The sequence below is a fragment of the Sesamum indicum genome, linkage group LG9, assembly GCF_026168435.1.
Source record: "Sesamum indicum cultivar Baizhima isolate 11 linkage group LG9, ASM2616843v1, whole genome shotgun sequence".
Lineage (NCBI taxonomy): Eukaryota > Viridiplantae > Streptophyta > Magnoliopsida > Lamiales > Pedaliaceae > Sesamum > Sesamum indicum.
In genome coordinates, this window is record NC_142665.1 from 25,861,358 (window position 1) to 25,884,535 (window position 23,178).

Consider the following 23,178-nt stretch of genomic DNA (forward strand, 5'->3'; position numbering starts at 1 on the left):
CTTTTGTCAACGCACAAAAATCTTGTGACAGAAGGGTATTAATGTTGTGGCCAGCCAACATGCAAATAATCTTTCGATATGCATACGATCAGGAACAGTTTTCACCACGGCAGATTGGACAGTCGCAAAAAACCATTGAGAGGATAATAAACCTTATCTAATAAAAGTCACCAAGCATGATGCGATCGAAGAAACAAAAGATATTATCTAAAATTGGATTACTGTTAGCATCTCTAATGGTCCTGACAGGGTCATGTTAGAAATCAAGGATACACTAATAAATTAGTCTCAGATGAAGAGTAAAAGTGAAAAAGAATAAAAGAAAATCCAGAATGAAGAAGTCTGCAAATCAACTTCTCCTCTTGTACAGCTCGTGAAATCGTAGGAGCTGGCAAACACGAGTTTAACTCATTCCCAACATCTTTCTAGCTCTCCAGTCTAGATTTGATTCCCAACACCTTTCTAGCTTTCTTGTCTAGATTGATTTACACGGGTTTACCTGTTCTCCTCCTTGGTGCATCATATAATCTTCATGTCCGGTGTAAAGAAAATGTGCCAGTTTCCATCCTCGATTCTCAGCCATGTTCTCTTATGCAATTCCCAGGCAGAAGGTACTTGTAGTCGTTTGCATTTTCCAATAAATATGAGGGAAGATGAACTGCCGAATATGAATGAGGGATAGGACCCATTTTCCCGATGATATCCCTGAATGTATACTCCTCAGGCAGCATATCGTACAAATCAGCCCCTTTGCAGATTAGATCTTGAATCCTTTTGGGGCTCAGGAAATGCGAAAACCTCACCCGATCGTTGTGGCTGTAGGCTTTCATCTTGAATATAAAATCACTGATATAGCGGAAGCAAAAGCTACAATGCCAGCCCGAATCTGAAAGGAGGTAGTCAGTTTGCCGGTAATGGGCATACCTAGTTGTCCCACTCCGGTACCTGTGCACTGAAGCTCTCCAACTGAGGTGATCATATTGAAACTCGAATGAGTACAAATAGTTCCTCAGCTGAAGGTGAAGAATGGGAGGAATATCATCGCACCATCTTAGTAGGTCAACAGTATGCCTGCTCGGAATCTCATCAACATCAGACATTATCAGCATATCATCGTCTTCTATGCCTGCAATTCTAAGAAGCTGGTCAAGTGCAAGTCTCTGGTATGCTTCCTCGATGAATGGGTTTTCGCCTCTCCTGAATCTTCCCCCAACTTTTCCATAGGTCAATCGAGGCTCAACAAATTCGAACTTATCCCGATTTATGGCAAAGTTGAGGGGTTTAGGCAAAGCAGTGAATGTGGAATTTGATTCGAGCAGAACAAACTGTGTGATGTAAGGGTACAGCTCTTTCCATCTGATCATGAGCATGTCGACTTCGTTACTGAATAAGACAGCATCATAGACACGTCTAGGGTACTCGCGAATCCCCCAACCGTGGAGCTTGCAGAGTGTCTCCATTGAAACATTTTCATGATAATAATGGGTTATGGAGATAAAAGGCTTTGGTGGCGATTGCCATAGTGGTCGAAGGAAGTAGGAAATCTTCTGCCCGTGAAAATATATGCTAACTATGAAAGTTGGGACAATGAGGAACAGAAAGACAATGGCCTTGAAATCTAGTTCCAGGAGGAAACACCGGAGTCTTGACATGCTCAAGAACGTTGGGGAAGCCTGCTGCATAGGAAAACAAGTATATCCTAAGACAACCAGATCATAGTAGCATAAAAAACACCAGATCATTCCCCCACGCACACTGTAAAGGGGAAACACAACACTTTGCTTATTCTAAAGGTATCTAAAACTATCAAATGTTTGAGATTTCCTCACAGCACCAATGTACTTCCAGAAACAAATGTCATGAACACAACAAACTAGGAAAGAAACATAACTTCGAGTCACCAACTCCACCTACAAACTTCACAAGGACACAAGATGGTCCTCGGAAGAGCTAAACCCTGAAAGAAACCCCCCCCCCCCCACTACAGAGTTCCAACTTCCAAGACGAAACTAAATCCCTTCAAATAAAATACTACAAGAAAACAGCAAGAAGAAAAGCCCCCATAATTAAAATATTCTACACTTGTTGATGACTTGCTTTTACAATTAGTTTCGACCTTTGTTGTGTAGGAAAATGCGGAAACTTCTAAAGGGCACCAAAATCTGGAAACGAGACAAGAAACGCACTTCAAACAAGTGCATAACATGAATCACATACCATGCCGTGAAAAACCCAGAACAGCCCAAAGTTTCCGTCTTTCAACCAATTATAGGAAAGAATGACACACTAATCTCCATCACCTCTTAAAGAAAAAAAAAAAAAAAAACAGAGAGTGAGGCATGCATACCTGGCCACAAACGTCTTCACATATATCATCACTCTTCTTGGAAGTATAATACCCATCAGATATCATGAGGACCCAACTTCTCCTTCTCCCACAAAGCACCTTCTTTTCTCTTTGTATCCTTAGACAATTCTCAATTCTCCCTCTAAAAATGACTAAAAGCTCTCAAAAGGGTTTATACCCTTTGTCTACTTATTCCTCTTTCCCCCTCCGAGATACATACGCATTAAAAACCTGATGACATATATAAACAGAGGGGCAGAGAGGAATTTTATATTGGAAACACCCTGGTACAGAAAAAGAGTCCTCTCCAAAAGAGAAAGACAAGAGAAATTTGGAGAGAAAAACAGGGTAAATGGAGTTGTTCCTAAAACCAGGCAAGTTTCCTGCGCAAAGGGTTGGTTCTACATTCCACCACCCTTCCCCTTTTTGTATTATTCTCACCAAATTACACAGCTGATTAGAGCGTCTTGGTGGGTTTTTCCCCTCTCCTTCACCTTCTCCCTCTTCCTCTTCTTCTTGTCCTTGTCTTTCTCCCTCATAAATTTATTCCCCGAGAGGGGGAGAGAGAAAATGGGAGGGTAAAAAGTAACTACATATTATCCAGAGACTACACCATAAAATATATTATTTATTATTATAAAAAGATCACAATGGACTCTTATAAAAAAATTATAAATAATTTTTAAAATTAATATTAAATACTTTATCGTGACATTTCATTTAAAGATATTTGTTAATTGAATGATAATTAAAAAATATTTATAATTATAATAAAATTTAAAAAAAAAACTATTATAATTTACTGGACTATAGGAAAGGAATTGAATAAATAATAATGATTGTGAAGAAGGAGAATAAATTTATAGTGCTGCGGCGGAGTGCCATCCCAACATTGTCTTCTACTTATATTATTAGACTGCGCGTGAGATGTTATTCACTTTTGGATAATAATAATAAAGTCGCAATTCTTTAAAGATTTAGTGTTTTGGGGTTGAGAGCCAATCAATTGTATTGGACTAAAATGCAAATGTTGGTAGGATGAAGAGGTCAAAAACGTAATTTAACCTCGTATGACCATTTTCCCACCTTGAAAGAAAAGAACTGGTAGATGTAATTTGTGAGCAGCATGCAAGTATCTTGAAAGGAATTTTGCAACAAAAAAGAAATGAATAGAGGTTGTGGATATGGGGGAATGATGAAAGATGGATTCGCACCACAAAAAGCCCACCATCTTTACGCAACCTTTTTTTGGTTTTTGTTCCACTTAACTTGTGTTTCTTTCCATTCATTCTGAAAAAGAAAAAATGTCTAGAAAAAGAAGCCCAGAAAATGTGGGCGTGTACCGGGGCTCAAAGAATATCCATCTATTATTCTTATTATTAATTACATAGTTTTTATTAATTTAAGTTTGCTATATATATAATTTTTGAATGAATGAAGTCAGTGGAAAGGAAGACATATATGTGGTAGAGTTAGTGAGAGGACAACAATGATCCCCAACCCATATTCTCTTTTGGACAAACGAACATTGTTGCTATTCCCCCTTTATTCCTATTCTTATTCATACTTTACAACACACTCAATTTTTCTTTAAAATGCAGAGATTAGAAAGAGTAGTATAGAGATGTTATGTTGTGGTTGCGGTTGTGAGGAAAGAGTGGGTAATTTGCAAGTATGTTAATTGGGTGTCTCACCTCACTATATCTTTTATTGGGCTTCGTAACACAAAATGAAGCCCAGATTCGTTATGTATGAATGCATATTCCTCATAACTATTGTTAAATCAGAATCAGCAACATCCTCATTCCAAATCCTCTTTGCGCCAATGGCCAGACCATTGCACCTCCATCTCCTCCTCCGCCGCTCCCACTGCTTTTCTCATGCTTCTCCCCCCTTCCGCCTCCTCTCCCTTCACTCTCCTTCTCTTCAACTCACTTACCCCAGATTCTTATCCACTCCCTATCCCCTCCAATATGAAATGATTATCTCTCGTCCCGCCAACTCCCCTCCTGCCCCCCGCGCCCTCCCTAACCCCCAATCCCAACAACATTCAGGATCTGATCAGGATACGGGTTTCCATGCATGGGTCGATAAGAAGCTATCCACCCAAGATGCTGATCATAATAACGGACAACCCGTCATGGACAAGGCTAAGAGAAAGTATTATAACAAAAGGAGGAAAAGAATGTACGGGGAATCGGAGTCCGACGAAGAAAGTAGTCGTCGGGGGAACGACGGTGATTTTATCGAGTTGAAGCAGGAGGTGGTGGACCTACGCACTCTGCATAAGAGAGAAGAAGAATTGTACTTCTACGACGCTTTCGCTTACCCGTGGGAGAAAGACAAGCACTACAAGATGGTTTATCAATTGGAGAAGAAGTATTTTCCCGATCAGTGTTTTGATAAGGCGTTTCTCGATCCGGGGAAACCGAATGCCAACAAGGGGAAGAAGGAAAATGGAAATGAAGCTGTGGGAGTGACGGGTGAGGATGATAAAGGATTGGTGTTTTTTGAGGAGGGCCCCAAGGAAGGGAAGGATGTGAAAGTTGACCATGTTACGGAGAAGAAAGTGGAGGACTTCTTCAAGTGTTTGAAGAAATTCCCCAATGAAAATGGTGGAGATGTCGCTGCTGTGGAGCCGTTTCTTTCGACGAGGAGTGTAGGGCTTCCGCCGAGATGGGATGGTCCCAGTGGGACTGTGGTTTTAGTGAACAAACCTAAAGGTGAACTTCTTTGTAATATTTGCAATGCGTTCAGAATTTTTTATTGTAGGCTAGAGGTTTCTGATTTTCTGGTCTGATGAATTCTCTGAAAGAGGTTCTGATGTTAAATTTTGAATCAGAATTTCGTCATCAGATTGATTGGAATACAGAATTCAAAATTTTATGTACGTGTACCTAATAAAGGATACAGACGGACACTGACCAAGAAGAAGAAAAGAAAAATAGGAATAATATTTTAGAGCTAGTATATAAGAAGACCACATAAGTTGCCAACTTGCAAGCTAAAGCTGTTTGAGATATTTGCTTTTCCTTACTCCAGATGAGTGTAGCTGGTGTTCTAGTTGACATTTTGATGTTGAGTCCTATGTAGGCCTTTAAACACTTGCACTGCAGAAGCAATGAAAACTCTTCCACCAGAAATTTGCTATTTCCTCTTCTTCTAATGCTAGCGTTTCCGAACTGCTTCAACAAGGAGAGAGTTCTAAGCTAACAGACAGTTTAAACAGGTTGGACTTCATTTACAGTTTGTGGGAAGCTGCGACGTCTGGTTAAAGTGAAAAAGGTGAGTCTTGACTTTAGCCCCAACATTGGACACCCATGAAGTTAACGATATTCCTCCCACTCCCACAAACTTATCTTCCACAGGTGGGGCATGCTGGAACTCTTGATCCCATGGCAACTGGTTTATTGATTGTATGTGTTGGTAAAGCCACCAAGCTGGTTGACAGGTAACCTGGGATGTGCATCTCAACCTCTATTGCCGGAGAACTAATTTGATCTGTAGTTGCCATTGTTTTTCCGATAGAACCCAAGATTGTATTGAGTATAAAGAGAGAAGATATTATCCCTGTTTTTCTTTTTCTTTTTTTTTTTTTTCCCAGAAAACTTATATTTGGGCTCTCTCCAAATATTTCAATATCTTTTTGTTGCAGATACCAAGGCATGATAAAGGGATACAGCGGAATCTTCCGTTTAGGAGAAGCCACCTCAACCTGGGATGCAGATTCACCGGTGTGTTTATTTTCCTGAATATAAATAGTACCTACTTTATTATATTTCTCAAGGTCTTCATCTTGAGTTGTTTGTTGTCCTTGAAAAAGAAAAGATGAACTAGGAAGTAACATGCTGGCCTTGTGTCTTACTCAGCCGACTAGAAGTTAGTCATTGTTCTTTTTTTATTGGGATTTAGTATAAAGTAGATGCAGGTGCTAGATACTCATCCATCAGCCAACTAGCTTAATACTGAACTTTGGCATGTGAAACAAAAGGTAATATTCAATTCTTTGGTTCCAGAAGCATATTGTATAATTGAGTAGCTGTCGATACCTGAATTTTGAATCAATAATATGGTGGTGTATTTAGTTTGCAAAACTTATCATTGGCAAGATGGCGATAATACATCATTCTTTTCTCTGTTGTATTCACATGCTAACTTAAATAATTGAAAATTGTTGGATTTTGTTCTCCAGGTCATCCAAAGGGAGCCTTGGGAACATATCAAGGATGACGATATAAAGAAAGCTGCTGCATCCTTTTGTGGAGAGATATGGCAAGTCCCTCCAATGTTCTCTGCTATCAAAGTAAGATCTGCCAGCATAGCTTGTGGTTGGTTTCTTTCTTTTGTTGGAAAATACACTCTGCTCCTTATGTAAGCCTGCATTCTAGCACTCAGAAAGATGATGCATAAGTGAGTGGCAAAGAGGAACAAAGGATGATTTTTGTTATAAAATGCATTTTCTGACTGCGTATGGTGATTGTTGTGGCAAATCTTCAGCTCTGAGCTTATTTGGACTGAAAGTTATACCTAGTAAGGGTTTTAATTACTTGTTGTTTTTCACTACATAAGAGTGAAAAACCAAATGATTTATTCTCCATGCATAAAGAGAATACTCATGGAACTAACCACTGTTTCGGAAGCTAAACTCACATGTTATACAATGAACTTAGTGTGATGGATTATAAACGATGTATATTAAAACATAGTTTATTGATGATGTTCTGCATTTTCCAAAGATATTTAAATAACTGTTGGTAGAGGAATGAACTGTAAATTTGAGGCTTTCCTTTATTCCTCTTGTGACTTCTCTCACGTGATAGGTTGGTGGAGAAAGGATGTATGAGAAAGCTAGAAAAGGAGAAAGCATTGAACTTTCGCCGAGACGGATCTCAATCTTCCAATTTGATGTTGAACGAAGTTTAGATGACAGGTTGTCTCAAGATACTAGTATTTAGATCTGGTGGTTGTGTTCACATATGTCATAGCTATGAGATAATTAGTTACATTTCTCTGGTCATGCTCTATTTGTTCTCCATTTCCTGCTTGATGCTCAATGAGAGTTAGCTAAAGAGTGAGTGGGGTTTTCTGCTCTTCGTGCTTCATACATTTTATAAGCATTATCACTACTTATTATTTATGCTGAATAAGGCATGCCATACATCTCCATCTTCTGCATCTTCTAGGTGCACTGTACTTATCAGTTGTACCTTTACTTTTTGTTCACCAACTTTGCAATCTGCACAACTTTATTTGTACAATTAGTACTAATATGTGCATATTCGACGTGGTTGTCAACAACTTTGTCATAGCAATGCCGTCTGTCTTTCTTGAATCTAGGGGTTAACAATTGGGTTTTATTTTGTTTTGTAGTTTTTACTGCCAATGTGGTATAATTCTAGAATGGTTACCTTTTAAACTTATCTCAATTGGAAGACAGTTTGGTTCTAACATCAATCTCTGATGTATCTCCCTTGCATTAAATGTATAGATGCTTGTCCCAATAAACATGCTTCAACATCAACCATTGTTCCAGGACTTGTCCGAAGCATGTGTTTTATCTTCCTGGTAGTAGAGTGACTTATTTCTATTAGTTTACACATTCAATTTGATTTGCAGGCAAAATGTGGTTTTCCGGGTGACTTGCTCGAAAGGAACCTATGTCCGATCCCTTTGTGCTGATTTCGGCAAGGCTCTAGGCAGGTAGGATAGGATACAAATCATATTTTCTAATCTTTTTTCTTGTCTATTGCTCTGAAAAGCTCCTTCAGCAGTACCAATAAACAGATGCCATTCATTGACAATTAGAATCTAAATGGAGTATAATGTCTTCTTTTCTGCCTTTTCCCCCTGTTTCCACTGTTACAGCTGCGCTCATTTGACAGCCTTATGTAGAGATTCAATTGGTAAGACCATTTTCTTAATCTCACTGCTTATTATTTTTTTTAGGTCGAGTTATCTATTTAATTAGACAAGAAATGATAAATATAAATTCTTAACTATAATGTCTTGTGAAATCCATAATCACCTAAATGCACTTCCTTCTTACTTGACACTCACTGTTTCGACCCTTTAAAGCCTGCACGCCCTGTGCATTTCTTTTTTCCCTAGATTTCTTCCATCATTCTAATTCATTCTTCATTGCTTTCAGGAGAGTATTCGGCAGATGATGCGTGGGAATTTCAGGAGTTGGAAGAAGAAATCACAAAAGGATATATATAATTCTCTTGTTTTATAGTTCCCGTTATTCTGGATCCACCACTTCAAATGCAAGATAAAATTATTCAAGCAATTCTGCTAGAACTTAATTCCCAAAAAAAACAAAAAAAAAAAGAAATATTACCATTAAATCTTTTTTATATTTTATTACATTTGTAACATTTTTTAATACATAATTATACCACTTGAAATTTTCAGTGCATTCTAGCAATTTCCTGTCAGGACGGAGACTTATTTTGCTGGGCATAGGTTGTTAAGGGCATCCCTTGTATTGTAACCCCAGAATTGATTTTCTAATCCAAGTAGGTTGCCTATTTAGAACAATTCAAGTCTTAACACTACAAAGAACTGCAATCAAACAATCTAGCTCGCTCCAATTCCATGTAGTAAGCAGAAATACAAGGCCAAGATTTTGAATCTTGCACGCCAAAGCAACTTTAAGGTCAAGTAGGAATTGATCCGGTAACAGCAAAATGGCGCACTGGTATCGGATACATACAGTATACTATCAAAATCAGAATGGTCCTTTTAGGCACACATTTTTGGAATAAGGATCCACCTAACGAGCTGTGGAGTTAGGAGGATCAATTCCCATAGCCTGAAAGTAGGCTTTCTCAGCTGCAGTCATGCGATCCTGAAACATACTCCATTCGTTTCTACACCTCTCCCGTACCTAAGGCAAAAAGGGAAAAACAAACTTTTACACATTTTCATGCAGTTGTAGGAGAGATTTCCAATGCATGAACCAAGTGAAACAATTGAATGGAATTGGAATATACCCCTTCCCATGGTGCTTTGCCTTTCTCTGCCTCACCCTGTTCACAGAATTAACAGTTAGGAAGGACCCAGAACAAAACTAAGTACCTTCAGATGGAGATATCACAGATACCTGATTCCCAAGTGAAGGAACAGTTTGGTGTACTATCCATTGCGAATCGACGACTCCTATTTTCTCATGAGCAGGCTGCTCTTAAGAAAGATGCAGTTAGCAAAAAGAGAGTATATGTGAGCGAGGAAATGATTTTCGTACTATGGAAGTGATAACTCACCTCCACACATTTCCTAAGAGCAAAGTCAAGACCCCATCCATGGACCAAATCATTCTGTATCATTGACAGTAATATTTCAGATTTCACTGTCAAATCATTCTTTTTCCTTATTCCTCATCCTTGGCACCCTCTTATGGGAGGGGCCAACTTTCCACACACCAAGAAATAGAAAATTAAGGCGAAGTCCTGTTACCTGAATCATATGCCAGACACAGCGCCATGCATCACGAGAAAACACTGGGGCCATGATCTCAACAAATCTGTATAAACATCTTGATCAGTTAAGTATTTGTACCTGGTGAAATGATTGAACAAAGAACACCAGATCTTTAATGATAATGTCCAAGTAATCTACATACGCTGCACATGGCGGCAAATGAGGATCGGTGCACCAGCCAGGTCTTTCCTCTGTGTCCCTTTTGAGTAAATGAAGATTTTAAGCTGTGAATATCAACAAAGAACCTATGCAGATTAGACAAGTGTGATTTTCATACTTGTGGACTTCAGTGTCCTCTCGTCTCTTGGTCATCTGCCATGTCATTCCACTATCAGGGGATAAACCAGGCTGTGAAATTTCTAACCCATGTTTCTTCACCAGTTTTATATATCTGTCATGGAGGAAGATAACATTAGCAAACAGTTTCATCCGCACAGCTTCTTAAATGCAGCAGGTCATAGGCTGTTTCTACTTACTCCTCTGGGTCAAAATTCTCAACCCCAAGATCTTCATCCCAGATAAATATATAATCATAGGGTGCCACAATGTCTGGGTGCAAAAATCGCTTTGCATACCACCTAATAAGATGAACACAATATAATTCGTGTATCGGTCACAAACCACTATTAACAAGATGATGTGAAAGAACATAGTAAATTGCTTTACAATTACCATTTAGTCTGCTTCCGCACACTCACATGGATAGCGCGTTTTGACCACTCAAATTCATCCCATTCACTCGTTCGGCCATCATAGTGAAACAACAAAATTGTGAAGTTTTCTGTCAACTGTAAAACTTGTCAAGCAACTAAAAAGTAAATATAACTTGTTTAGAAGGGATGAAATAGCACTACTTCTAGTTACCTTCTTTACAGCAGCATCAATGTTGTTTTTCTGCTCGTAGCCGACAGTAAAGGTGAAAAGGTATCTTGGTTTAATAATTAAGTCCTACATTGGTCAATCTTTCTTGTTAGAAGTGGTGGTAAATGAATCACAATTCAATTGGAAATGAGTAAGTTGACAGACGTAATTCCCAGCATTCCAGCCTCCTCTACTGTCTGAACCTAAATGCCCTCATATCAAGCTAATGAAACAGCAAAACCAAAGAACCTGGAAAAACTTCTAGAGCTTTCTACGTGCCACTTTTGTTAGGCAGGAAAAAGCTGAATGCTTCATGCTTTTGTGGTCTATATATTGTCAAGCAATTGAAAGAAAACACCACCATAAGCAAGTATGGCAAAGCATACACACCTCACCAGGAAGACCCCACAATCTGCGAGTGTAAAAGTCAGTCTCCGGTACAATAATTCCAGGTGGTAGTCTCTCAGCACCTCGAGGATTGGTTGGGACCCAGATCTGCATAGAATCACTTAGAATTAAGAAAATTTGAGTGCAGCAGGAAGTTGGCCTCTCTGCACACCCTGCCCATGCTTGAAATTTTCGGAGTAAGACCAAGGTCAGAGGCTAGTAAATAGGAAGATATCTCTAGAAGTAGTTAAATTAAATTGGTCTTGAGAAAGCTCATAAGAGGTTGGCTTATAAGAGATAATGTCAAGCAAGGTCTCCCTATTATAACTGGTGAAGAACCAATTCGAGCTTGGGTTACCCCAGCCCGACGATCCTAAAATTGCTGAGGTCGAGAAAATCATATAAATCCTTTTAAGACTCAATACTTTTGAAACAGAATTGCTTGAGATAGCTCATACCAAAAGCAACTTCTTCCAAAAAAATAGGAAAGTTGCTCACCTCAGTATCATTAGACTTGCGTGCTCTTCGACCTCTCAGATGAGACCATATATTTAACAGAGCTTGGGTCGAGAGACCCGAGTGCTTGTCTTCAACATAAGTAAGATCAATGGAAGAAAATATGTTTGATGATACATTAACCTGGAAAGAATCAAGAAATACAACAAAATGATCTTGATAAGTCTATTAGGTTATTACAAAATCAGAACATCATACTGACAAATCAAGATCAAGTGCAACAGTAACTATAAATAAACAAAAAAAGAGTAAAAGTCAAGTTCTCCTGCCTTTGACAATGAAAGTTTGGGGAAAGATACACCTAAAAGGAAGCCAAATATAATCCCCACGAAAGTCGTTATAATTAACCTCATTGTTTCATTTGTTCTTCTTACATGCCAACTGCTGCAACCACATGGAACTAGAACATCATTGAGGAACAATCCAAGAATTCAATAATTCAACGAAATTCAGCTTAAAAGAACAACTCTTTAAGCTGCAGAATTACTTTGGAACTGTGGACCTCCGCATAGGCGTACCCATTCTAATCGCAATCTTTGCAGCAGATGAGCCGCAATCCACTCTACGTACAGTATCTGTCAAGCCTCCATTGCTTCAAGAATAAAAAATCCACAATTTTCAGTAATTTTCATCAACCCTATAACGAAGATACAGAATGTTCACTGTTTTTACAAAAAAAATAGAAAATGAAAAAAAGGAATCCAAAAATCAATCATCATTCAGACTCAATGCGAAACTACTATAAAAATTCAAAACAGCCTTGTCCGGAACTTGAATCCCAAACTGAAAATCAGAAAAATGGGAAGTACTATTAGATGCAGGACAAGTTCAAGTACGAAAAACGCAAATCACTGCTGAAGTCTTCGCCACTAATCTGTGCTCGCGAAAAACACGGAAGCTTTCATAAAAACAGACAAAAGATGAAAAATTTAAACAACATAGGTGAAGATTAAGATTGGAGAAGGTGTAGAATGAAGAATGTGGTGGGGTTTGACTCTTAACCTTCTTGAAGAATCTTGAATCGAAGTTCAAAATCTGATTGGGTCCGGTCCGAGGTTGAGGTATATATGGTTTGGGAGCAATGATGGAGAAAACAGCCAATGGTATAAAAGGGAGGCAGAGCAAATTGCAAATGATGAAAATAATCAAATGATGGAGTTCCCAAAGAGATGTTGTGATTGAGATTGCAATGTTGGAAACTGGCAAAAAACCACTGCTCCAATTATGTTTGTCTGAGTTGATTATTGGGAACAAGTCTTTGACAAAAACAATTTCGAGTTCCGCGGAAGACCCCAGACCTGGGCTCCACTTCCTGTATTTAATATATATATATATATATATAATAATGTAACTATTTAATTATATATTATTCCTAGGTAATTCTCTTCTACACATAAATAATTACGCTTACGTCTTTAATTCATGATCTATTTACATAGTAATTGCAAAAATTGTCTCTGACAATCACATAATAGGAATAGTTTGTCTAACGATATCGACATTTTTAAGGAATGCATATGTAATTTTTTTAATTTGTATAAATAATGCCGACGATTTTTTGTAAATGTATATATAAATTTTGAAAAGATAAAGATAATTTGTGTAACTATACTTTAAATTAGGGAGTGTAAAGATAATTATGAATGGATATTTTAGAATTGTTCGTACACTTGAGATTTACGCATTTACTGGAGATGAAAATTAAAGTTGGAATAAGACATACATATGTGTAACTTGATTTTCTCGACATATACAATTTCAAAAATTTGATTATTATAAAGGATTATATTAAAATAAGACGGGATTTATTGTTGCATACTAAAATATCTTGTAATAAATAATATCCATATAAATATATAATTTCTTTCTTTTTTTTTTAGAGATTTGGGTTTACTCAATCCCAACATCCAAATGGAAGCTTTTAAAGTGTTTGATTGGTGTTATATATGTTGGGATGGAGGTTTTGTCTTAAGGATTTGAATTTTGCCGGCCATATTTCTCCTTTATTTTTCATCCTAATAAACATATTTCTCCTTTATTTTTCATCCTGGACCCACTTTTGGGCTGCGTCCGACTGTCAATTATAATGGGCCAAGCCCATTTTAAATTTGGGCTAGAGTACTTATACAGCCGAACAATGCTCCACTATGATTATGGGCTTAAAAAATTCGGGCTGTAGTTATAAATCCAGCCCATTAGACAGTGTCGTTATGCAAGGCAATCATCTTCATACTTGGAGGACTAAAATGTAAATTAAGTTTTCTTTTAGGGCAGTCGTGGAAATAGTCATTATACTTTCAATAAGTTTAAATTATTGGGATTAAAAGTTTCATTTAAAATAATATTAAGACTTCTATTTTAATTAATATATATATATGTAAGTAATATTTTTTGCTACAATATACTTTTTTATTTTTATTTGTATATATTAAATAAATAAATAAGATGGTTTTGGAATAATAATAAGAAAAAAGATGGAATTCAATGAATTGTGATAGCTTTTTTAGATCATTAAAATAGTGGTACTTGTTTGTATACATGTAATGGGTGGGGGGGGGGGGGGGCGTCAATGATAGACGACCCACCTGACTATGGGTAGACACGTGGCGAGCATCATGTAGTTCCAAGTTTGACCCCGAAGGCCGAAATTAATCCCCAAACTATCATCATTCTATCACCCAAAAAATATCTTTAAACCATAATATTTTCCTTAAAAAAGAGAATGACTTAGAGCCTCTCTCGTCTGGGTCTCGGTCTCGATTCTCAACCCAATGAATTTCCAAAACTGAATTCAGTAGCCTTCTCGAATCTAATAAGCTAGTGACGATTGCACGATCTCCCAGGAGGGGCGAGGACCATGTCGTCGCCGGATATTGCCGGAATACTGGACAACTCGAAGGAGCTCGATCGGTTGAGGAAAGAGCAGGAAGAGGTGCTCATCGAGATCAACAAGATGCACAAGAAGCTACAAGCTAGTGAGTCCTGGTTTACCATATTGCAACTTTTATCTGCTGCATTTTTGGTATTATTATTTTATTCAAATCATTGTTGATCAGAATTATGGATTGTGTCTTTTTCTGGGTTGTCTTTAATTAGAAGGAATGTGGATTGGTTTTCTTTGTCTCCACTATGCTTGGTATTATTTTGGACGAGAGACGGGTGTATGTATGGGCTTTATGGATGTGCACAGTGTAATCTGCTATCTCCTCTACAGCTAAAGCTTCTGGAATTGAAAGTTGTATTATTTGAGCTTGCTTTGATTGATTAATTATTGATAGCCAATCTGGAATGAGCTTTAAAGAGCTCGAATTGTTTGATATTTTTCTTTATTGTAATAGCTGTTAGATTACTGGGTTAGCTTGAGCTAAGCTGCATAAATTAAATGACGACCTTGTTTTAGTAAGGTAATGAGCTGAATTTGGGGTATCTTGATTGATCCTTTAACCTCATTTATATCCTTATCAACTAAATTGACTGTCTTAAGAACATGAAGTTCTTGTTGGTGTACTTGAAATTGTCCTTTATCAGAAAAGATTCGTGATCCTTACAACCTGTTATATGGCCCATCCTCTACTCTGAGTTCTTTAATGTTTTTGCTATTTTGTTTGTGCATGCAGCTCCAGAGGTGGTTGAAAAGCCAGGTGATAATTCACTATCACGGCTCAAGATGTTATATATTCAAGCAAAAGAGCTATCTGAGAGTGAAGTGACGTATGTTTGAGTTTGCCTTATTCCCTATTTAAGATGTTTCTGATTTTCTCAGTCTTTAGTTTCGTTTGCAATTTTTCCAACCAACTTAATGACTTAAGTCGGAGATACTGCTGAAGTTAGTATCTGGATCTTGTATGAGAATCACTCGGTTCAACTTTAACTCCTGTTTGCCTAGCAGGCACAGGCACAGACACCAATCAACATTCTTTCTTATTTGTACACCACAGTATCCTCATTCGTAATTATATTAAACCATCCATTGTGATGGACATTTCTTCTGAGCTACATTGTTTCTTTGAATCTGTAGGATTTCCAGTCAATTGTTAGGACAACTGGATGCATTAATGCCTTCTGGAGCGCAAGGACAACATAGAAGAAGGATAGGTTTGTACCTTTGACTAGCAAATTTTGTAACAGACGTACTAGTTCTGTCTATGTGGTATTAAAAAATTTTATTACTGCTAAAGCTGTGAGCTGATCTTAGTTGGAATTTCATTCTTCTGGTATGGCCACACATTAGGCATATTTAATTTATTCATCCACCTCAACAGTAGCACGAGGTCCAATATCATTGTGTATTAAGTCTACATTGTTGTAATCTCAAGAAAATGAAATTACACTTGAATTAGACGGTATCTGCCTATATATTGGTGACTCTCATTAATTTCTGGAACCTTTTGTCCATGTAACTCATCTCTACTCAATATAACTTCAAAACTTGATGAACCACAGAAGGCAGTGAGCATAAGAAAAAGAGAATGAAGGCTGATTCAGAAATCCCGAGACAGTCTCCTTCCATGCGAAGCCACCTAGAGTCTCTAGCAAATTTAAAGGGTGAACAAGTATGTGTTTAGCTTACATTCTTTATCCACTCAATCATTTCCTGTCAATTTTTTTTTGTCTGCTTGGACATTGGACATTCTCTCTCTCTCTCTCTCTCTCTCTCTATATATATATATATATATATATGCATACCATTGTAATGCAAATATTACTATGGTGCTGGAGATGCAAATGTCTTTCGGATTTTAAAATTGCACATAATTTAGGTGGCAGCAAGGGTCACTCAAGAGGATGCAGGAAAGGATGAATGGTTCGTTGTTAAAGTAATCCATTTTGACAAGGAAACAAGAGAGTAAGTGCTGTTCCTTGATTGTGACAACTTTATCAGCAAGCTCTTCTCAATCCTTGCTGGAAGCATTGAGAAAACTTTAGGCATTGGTATGAGATAGGAATAAGCAGATCAGACTGCATATGCTATTTTAGGGGCCTGCACTGATACATCTATTCATTTTGCCTCTCATTGTTGTATCTCTATGTAGATTTGAGGTCCTGGACGAGGAACCAGGTGATGATGAAGAGAGCACTGGACAGAGGTTGGAACTTTCTTCTATCCTTGTTTTTGGATGTATTGATTTATTTTGGTTTAATCACCCGGTATTACTCTCAACTTACTGCATAGCTCAAGATATATTTTGTGTCTTTCTTTTTTCCTTTTGATGGCTCTACCTAAAGCAAGCAACCTGTTGATTTTGACATAAAATGACATTCGCACGACACTTTATAAACCTATTTGAAATGTATAAGCTAACAATTTGGGTCTTGCTGACAGTTATAGATGAGTAAACAATGAAGAATTTCCTTAACTAGCATTTGACCTCCCACGATCGCTAGTCATCTACTTTAATTATTTAGTAAATTATGCATCTATTTGTCATTGTTGACAGATATGCGGTATGCTATAATTGATTGTCTACAGTTGTATTTTAGTTCTTAAATGAAAGGTAGAGGAAAATTTGAAAATAAGAAGGGTTATTGTTTCTAGGTATGATGAATTGATGACTATAATTATGTTCCACAAACTAATAATGCATAAGTTTACAATGTATATGTGTCCACTAGCATGCATTAATTGTTGCAGTTTGTGATACCCTGTTCTGTCTTTATGTAGAAATCCATATGTCAAAAGCATAATGGTTATGTTTAATGGCTAACTTTGGCGCTGCTGACATTCTGTTTCAATATTCATGATTAGCTCATTGGATAAGACAAGGCTTTAGAATTACCCTTTACATTTATATCCTGGATGATTTTGACATACACTCAATCACGCCATGTATTTTCTCTGTCTTGCTGCTTTCAGAAAATACAAGTTGCCTATGTCACATATTATACCTTTTCCTAAGCGCAACGATCTCTCCAGTGTCCCTGACTTTCCTCCTGGAAGACATGTTTTGGCAGTTTATCCAGAAACCACTGCACTATATAAAGCAACTGTTGTCCAGGCTCGTAAGGTATGCTTTGCTCATTATTTGTTGCTTGTATAGATAACATAATGCAAAGTAAATAATGGGAAACTAACTATTTCTTATTTTTATGTATACCATGATGCTTGTGATTTACTATCATTCAGAGGAAGATTGATGAGTAAGTAACTTTACTTCTCTTTGTTTCTAAATGCTACCTTCTTCTGATGCAACGGAAAATAATGTGACATATTAGTTAAAGCTGCATGTTGATATTACAATATGTTATTACTTATTACGGGAATTCATTTTTGGCACTGACAGCTACATTTTGGAATTTGATGATGATGAGGAGGATGGATCTTTGCCTCAACGATCGGTACCCTTCCACAGGGTTGTTCCTCTCCCCGAAGGATATCGACAGTGATTATATTCTGTTTATAGCTGTAAAAAGTTGTGAGGGGCTTATGCCTAATGTATTTACTTTAACCTTATAATGACAAGAAAAAGAACCAGTGTGTATCCACTTTAATCCAGAGCAGCATTAGTTCATCACCACTCATGGATTTTCCAGAGCAGCATTAGTTCATCACCACACATGGATTTTCCAGAGCAGCATTAGTCATCCAATTTACTTTCTTGCACAGTAATGCATAATGCTTCAGTAATTAGGATTGATGAAATTCTTGGATGTTGATTGTTGGATGAGAGGGCATATAATCAAAGGATGAAAAGAGGAATGACCTGATTTCTCCGATAGGTGCTTTGGGTCTGGTGAGGATGGAACATTTATGCGAATAGGTCAAAAACAATTAAATGAGGCTGTACTCGACTTCTCAAGTGACTGAGTGCGGCAATGCATTATGCGTCAAACTGAGAAATTGCCCTTCTTGGCAAAGCCATAACTGAACAACTAAAGAAGAAAGTACTTAAGATGTTACATGGTATATAACTGCATTTATGAGATAATAAATGTCTTTTGTGGTTTACGTCACCATGCTACTAAAAGAGGCTTTATAGAATTGAAGGTGCATTTTGTTTTAAGTTAGCTTAATCGAGGATCATAACCAAGTTAACCACAATTAAGATAGCTGCTATGATCCATTTATGTTCATAAAAATGCTTGCACATCGTTAAACCGCTTTTTAGTGGTAAAACAACGTCGTTAGTTTGACAATTAACATTTGACTATGCCTTCTGGCATGCTCGTGAGATTGGTATTGGTGGATCGGAGAAAGAACCATCAACGATATGGTTTGCAATCCAACGGTTTGCAGCTTCAGAGTAGTGCACGCCATCCCAGCTTATGACTTTAGAAGGATTAGCACAAGAACCAGCAAAGACTTCACTTCCATTTACATTTGCTTTATTACCGCACCAAACATCATAGCCTATTCCATGATGCCCGCAGCAGATCTTGAAAGGGTCCTCAAACCCTGTGAACAACAGAAACGATGCTCATTAAAAAGTAATTTTGCTGTGTTTTCTACGAAAATCTCATTCAAAAATTGAAATTACAAGTCTTTTTTCTCTGGGATAAAGTTCAGGAAGAGGGTTGGTGGAGTTCACCTACCTAATTTTTGTCTCTCTTTAGTATTTGACTTAAAACAACCATGTGATAATATGAGTGATTTGAAATTCTTCAGACAAGAGCAGATTCTTGTTCACGAGGTTTGTCTATTAGCATCGGGTACGACTATAATTAGTGATAATTATTTTTCTCAAATCTTGAACCAAACATATTTTGAAGAAAGCCATAGTTCAACTACTAAAATGCATGCATCATGATAGCAATAGCCAGCATGTTGTCTGGAAACAATGAATTTCAGTATTCACACAATCATGATCCAAACACACAGAAAACTTTGACTCAAGAAAGTAATCATCACCTTGATTCTTTGCATTGGTGATTAATTCATGCTTGGCCCTATACATATCGACATGGATAATCCTGGCCTCAGTAAGCTTCAACCTTAGCTCGACAATTTCATTCTTGAGCAGTCTGTTGAATTCGATAGCTATCTCATTTTGGTTCATGACACAACCATGCTCATCAAGGTACCCTGGCACAGGATCTTGCACCTTAACTGTGGCCACCGGCAAACAGCCGATTGGGCCGGTGTTGTGTATCCAGAAAGTTCTTGCACCTCTTTGATATAGGTTCTGCCATGTTAATCATATGCAATACAGCCCATAAAAAGCTCTGAACAAAAGGAAGAAAATAGTATTAACTGCTTTTTTTTATCATTTTTATACTGCAGCTTACTTGGACTTGTGCTGTAAACTGGCTGGCTATATTAGGTAGAGCTGCGCTCTGGAGTTCAAAGCTTGACTTCCGGAGAACTGCCGCAACATCGTTCTGCCCTATATCAACTATGAAAAGAGCCTTTGAGAAGTCCTGAGGCCTCGGCAGCATTTTCTTGAAAGACTTGTTTTTGGCTGAAAATCATAAAAAATAAATCCAAGTGAAGAAAAATTAAGGCATCAATGTGATTATATCTTTAAGAGAGTTCTGTTTGGACCTTTGTAGAAATAAGCTGTTTTTTCTTTAAACTGAGTGTAGTGCTCAACTTGGATTTCAAGACAGAAGGGGCTGACTCCATTGTCAAACCAAGACTCGTTTGGCCGCATTATGGTTGCACCACCTGTTGCAAAGTTTGCACCGTGCCGGTAATTGGATCCTATTGAATCAAGGTATGGACTCAAATATGGTAGCCCCAGATGACCAGCTTCAAGAGTTGGATACAGATGAGATCCCAGAGAAAGAAATAGGGTGAAACTGATTATTTTCATGGACTTGGATAAATTTCTTACCAATGAAGTCTATGATCAGACGGCCATCAGAGGCCCTTCCCACTGGTCTATGGAAGTAAGTCTGGCCGCAAGGCAATACCGGTGGATAGAATGCTGCTGCTATTCCGCCCGTGTCTGAATTCGAATCACCGAAGTTGTAAATTGCAGGGTAAACACAGGCTGGTGAGTTTATCTCACCGGCATTTGCTATGAATGCCGATGTGAGTAAGAGCCCAAGAACAGAAACTGTGAACAATTCCATCACAGCACCAAATTCTGTTCTGATTCTAGGACTGGAGTTTTGGACAGCCACATCAGTTATATATATATATATATATATATATATAGAGAGAGAGAGAGAGAGAGACCATGTGCTTTTGACGCACAAAATTCCATGAGACGAAAGTGATTTGCATATTTAATACAGAAACATCTGCTGGTTGACTAATGTGTTCTAAAGGTAGTCAAAAAGGAGTTTTGGTTATGTTCTAAATTTCAACAAGTCGATCTTGTAATGGATTTACTGTAATCTCATTCTCCCTGGTTTAGATCACTTTAAGTTGGAATTCAGCTGCTACAGTTTCTTTACAATTTCCCCCCACAGTTACTCTGATATATCAGATTCCATCCATGCTGTAGATAAACCAGCCGAGAAGTTTCTTTAACTGAGACATGTGCTTATGGTTTGCTTTTGTTACTGAGATATTTTGGTGATTTTCTCCAATTAAGTGTTCATGCGACTCCATTTTAGAAAGATCAGAGATTATGTTAGATTGTAAGATTGTAATTAGCTGACTCTAATTTTTTGTCAGAAGCATCAGCACGAAGCTTATTGATTTAGTAAAGAAGGCTTCGCTTCAAATTATGTATCTATTATCTCTACTCCTACCTGAGAGTGAACAGATATCGGATTTACTACAAAAGCAATTTTAGATGAACATTTATAAGTTGCCAGTTAAGTTGATTGCACACCAACTCAGTTTTATGATTTCAGCGGTAACACTGCCCGACAGATGCTTCTGATTGAGCTAAGGATAAGCATAATGAGTAGTAAAAAACTGGAAGTTACATTTTCATGAATATTTGCTATAATGTGGACTATATGCTCAATGCTTAAGACATGCATGGGCAATGGGCATTGGAGGATCAGAAAATGAGCCGTTGGCTATGCGATTGGCAATCCAGTGATTAGCTGCCTGAGAGTAATGCACCCCGTCCCAACTTATACATGCTGCTGGAGAGCCACAAGCGGCACCCACGATTTCCGAGCCGTTGATCACTACTCTCTGCCCACACCAGACGTGAATGTTGTTTTTGTGATGTCCACAGCATATCTTGAAAGGGTCCCTGAATCCTGTTCATAAAAATGGCCAGAATTCATGCTGTTCGTTTGCATGCACTGTCGTCTACTTTTCTAGGCCAACCATTACTAAATGTTATTCCAGGTACTATGATATTTCAGGAATCAAAGAAATAAATCATTTTTATGATAGAAAAACAATATTGTCTTAAATTCTACCAACCGTAGATTTTTGTGTTGCTGATTAAGTGATATTTGGCTGAGTAGATATCGACATAGGTCAGGGCAGCATGGGGGAGCTCTGCCCTCAATGTGTTAACTCTAGCTTTAAGCTGCCTGTTGAACTCAAGAGCAATGGCATTATGACTCCTAATGCATCCATACTTGTCAAAGAAACCAGGCTTGCTCGGATTGCTGACATAAAACATGGCTGCTGGCAGACATCCAATAGGTCCTGTGTTATGAATCCAGAAAGCCCTCGCCCCGTGCTGATACAATCGCTGGAAATTTTCATTGCGACATTCAGTAAGATGGCCACAAAGAAAGGTGATATTTTTCAAACAGGAACTTACTGTAATTGCTGCACCAAATTTATCAACAATATCTGGAATCGCAGCTCGAAGCTGAGGCATAGTTAGCTTTCTGAAACCAGCAGCAATATCGTTCTGCCCAATATCGAATGTGTAGAGAGCCCTGGAGAATTCCTTTGGCCTTGGAAGTTTTCTAGCTGAAGATGGATCTAAGAAAATATTATCTTGCATGAGTTTAAGCTCACTTTGATGATATAGTTCACTGGTTCGGGCTTTGAATTGATCAAACTGCATAGTCTGGATATCAAGTGAGAAGGGACTTATGCCATTCTCAAATATGCTTTCGTTCTGCATACGAATGGTTGAACCCCCAGTGGCAAAATTTGCACCGTGTCGAAAATTTGTTCCTATTGAATCCAGATATGAACTCAAATACGGCAACCCCAAGTGCTCAGCTTCACAAGTAGCTCAAATATATTAGTTCGAACACATTATGCCAATAAAACCTTGAAGAGAGGAGTTGTTGAACTTGTACCTATAAAATCTATGATAAGACGGCCATCAGAGTTTCTCCCGGCAGGCCTATGAAAGTAACTGACTCCATAAGGTGGAGGGATAGGCCAAAATGCAGCTGATATCCCTCCAGTGTCTGAGTTTGAGTCACCGAAGTTGTAAATTGCTGGAAAATCACATGGTGGCGCTGCAGGGATCCGTCGTGCTTTGACATCCAATGCCAGTGAAACAAATACAATAGCAACAAACAGGACTCTTGCATTTTCTATTATTCCTTCCATATTAAAAATGATTGACTATAATATATGAAATGAACAGCCCTGAGAAAATGTGTTTACAATCTTGGTTTTGTGAATATGAATTGTTTAAATAAGGAGAGAAAGGTGAATGTGTTCATGCCAAAAATGTGTGCTGATGGAGTCTTTGTAAAATTTGGCTTTTATTACCGGATATTAAGCAAAGGGGCTGGCCTTGTTCTTGCTACACTTGATT

The 23,178-nt window shown here is 37.9% G+C and overlaps 5 protein-coding genes across 15 annotated transcripts; 2 read left to right on the forward strand and 3 right to left on the reverse strand.

Moving 5' to 3' along the window:
• Positions 1–180: 180 nt before the first annotated feature.
• LOC105179857 (uncharacterized) lies at positions 181–2,936 on the reverse strand. Of its 2 annotated transcripts, none has more exons than XM_011103496.3 (2): positions 2,348–2,936; positions 181–1,673 (listed from the first exon to the last, which is right to left on the reverse strand). In XM_011103496.3, the coding sequence occupies exons 1-2, from the start codon at positions 2,411–2,413 to the stop codon at positions 576–578; spliced, it is 1,164 nt and encodes a 387-aa protein (XP_011101798.1). In that variant the 5' UTR covers positions 2,414–2,936; the 3' UTR covers positions 181–575. The 2 variants fall into 2 exon arrangements, with proteins under 2 accessions (XP_011101798.1, XP_011101797.1); XM_011103495.3 differs by having other exon boundaries at positions 181–1,676.
• A 1,053-nt stretch (positions 2,937–3,989) lies between these two features.
• Positions 3,990–8,765, forward strand: LOC105179858 (Pseudouridine synthase family protein). The gene is made up of 9 exons (XM_011103497.3): positions 3,990–5,070; positions 5,577–5,632; positions 5,716–5,798; positions 6,003–6,081; positions 6,540–6,650; positions 7,168–7,277; positions 7,964–8,047; positions 8,213–8,250; positions 8,496–8,765. Exons 1-9 carry the CDS (start codon positions 4,077–4,079, stop codon positions 8,564–8,566), a joined length of 1,626 nt encoding a protein of 541 aa, XP_011101799.1. The 5' UTR covers positions 3,990–4,076; the 3' UTR covers positions 8,567–8,765.
• A 147-nt stretch (positions 8,766–8,912) lies between these two features.
• Positions 8,913–12,831, reverse strand: LOC105179859 (uncharacterized). 9 transcript variants are annotated; one of them, XM_020691463.2, is made up of 15 exons: positions 12,596–12,831; positions 12,112–12,185; positions 11,863–11,974; positions 11,576–11,716; positions 11,081–11,185; positions 10,694–10,777; positions 10,502–10,617; positions 10,306–10,407; positions 10,107–10,220; positions 9,972–10,028; positions 9,806–9,872; positions 9,613–9,666; positions 9,453–9,527; positions 9,343–9,378; positions 8,913–9,236 (listed from the first exon to the last, which is right to left on the reverse strand). In XM_020691463.2, the coding sequence occupies exons 3-15, from the start codon at positions 11,944–11,946 to the stop codon at positions 9,123–9,125; spliced, it is 1,149 nt and encodes a 382-aa protein (XP_020547122.1). In that variant the 5' UTR covers positions 11,947–11,974; positions 12,112–12,185; positions 12,596–12,831; the 3' UTR covers positions 8,913–9,122. The 9 variants fall into 9 exon arrangements, with proteins under 9 accessions (XP_020547122.1, XP_011101801.1, XP_011101800.1 ...); XM_011103499.3 differs by having other exon boundaries at positions 11,863–11,977; XM_011103498.3 differs by having other exon boundaries at positions 12,081–12,185.
• Positions 12,832–14,275: 1,444 nt separating this feature from the next.
• On the forward strand, positions 14,276–18,108 carry LOC105179861 (SAGA-associated factor 29 homolog A). Of its 2 annotated transcripts, none has more exons than XM_011103503.3 (9): positions 14,276–14,568; positions 15,211–15,304; positions 15,612–15,688; positions 16,040–16,146; positions 16,354–16,439; positions 16,627–16,680; positions 17,448–17,598; positions 17,718–17,731; positions 17,875–18,108. In XM_011103503.3, the coding sequence occupies exons 1-9, from the start codon at positions 14,451–14,453 to the stop codon at positions 17,975–17,977; spliced, it is 804 nt and encodes a 267-aa protein (XP_011101805.1). In that variant the 5' UTR covers positions 14,276–14,450; the 3' UTR covers positions 17,978–18,108. The 2 variants fall into 2 exon arrangements, with proteins under 2 accessions (XP_011101805.1, XP_011101804.1); XM_011103502.3 differs by having other exon boundaries at positions 14,277–14,568; positions 16,037–16,146.
• A 368-nt stretch (positions 18,109–18,476) lies between these two features.
• Positions 18,477–23,178, reverse strand: LOC105179862 (uncharacterized). Its single transcript, XM_011103505.3, has 9 exons — positions 22,709–23,178; positions 22,216–22,628; positions 21,867–22,143; positions 21,457–21,697; positions 20,365–20,759; positions 20,073–20,279; positions 19,817–19,989; positions 19,440–19,713; positions 18,477–18,986 (listed from the first exon to the last, which is right to left on the reverse strand). Exons 1-9 carry the CDS (start codon positions 22,965–22,967, stop codon positions 18,739–18,741), a joined length of 2,487 nt encoding a protein of 828 aa, XP_011101807.2. The 5' UTR covers positions 22,968–23,178; the 3' UTR covers positions 18,477–18,738.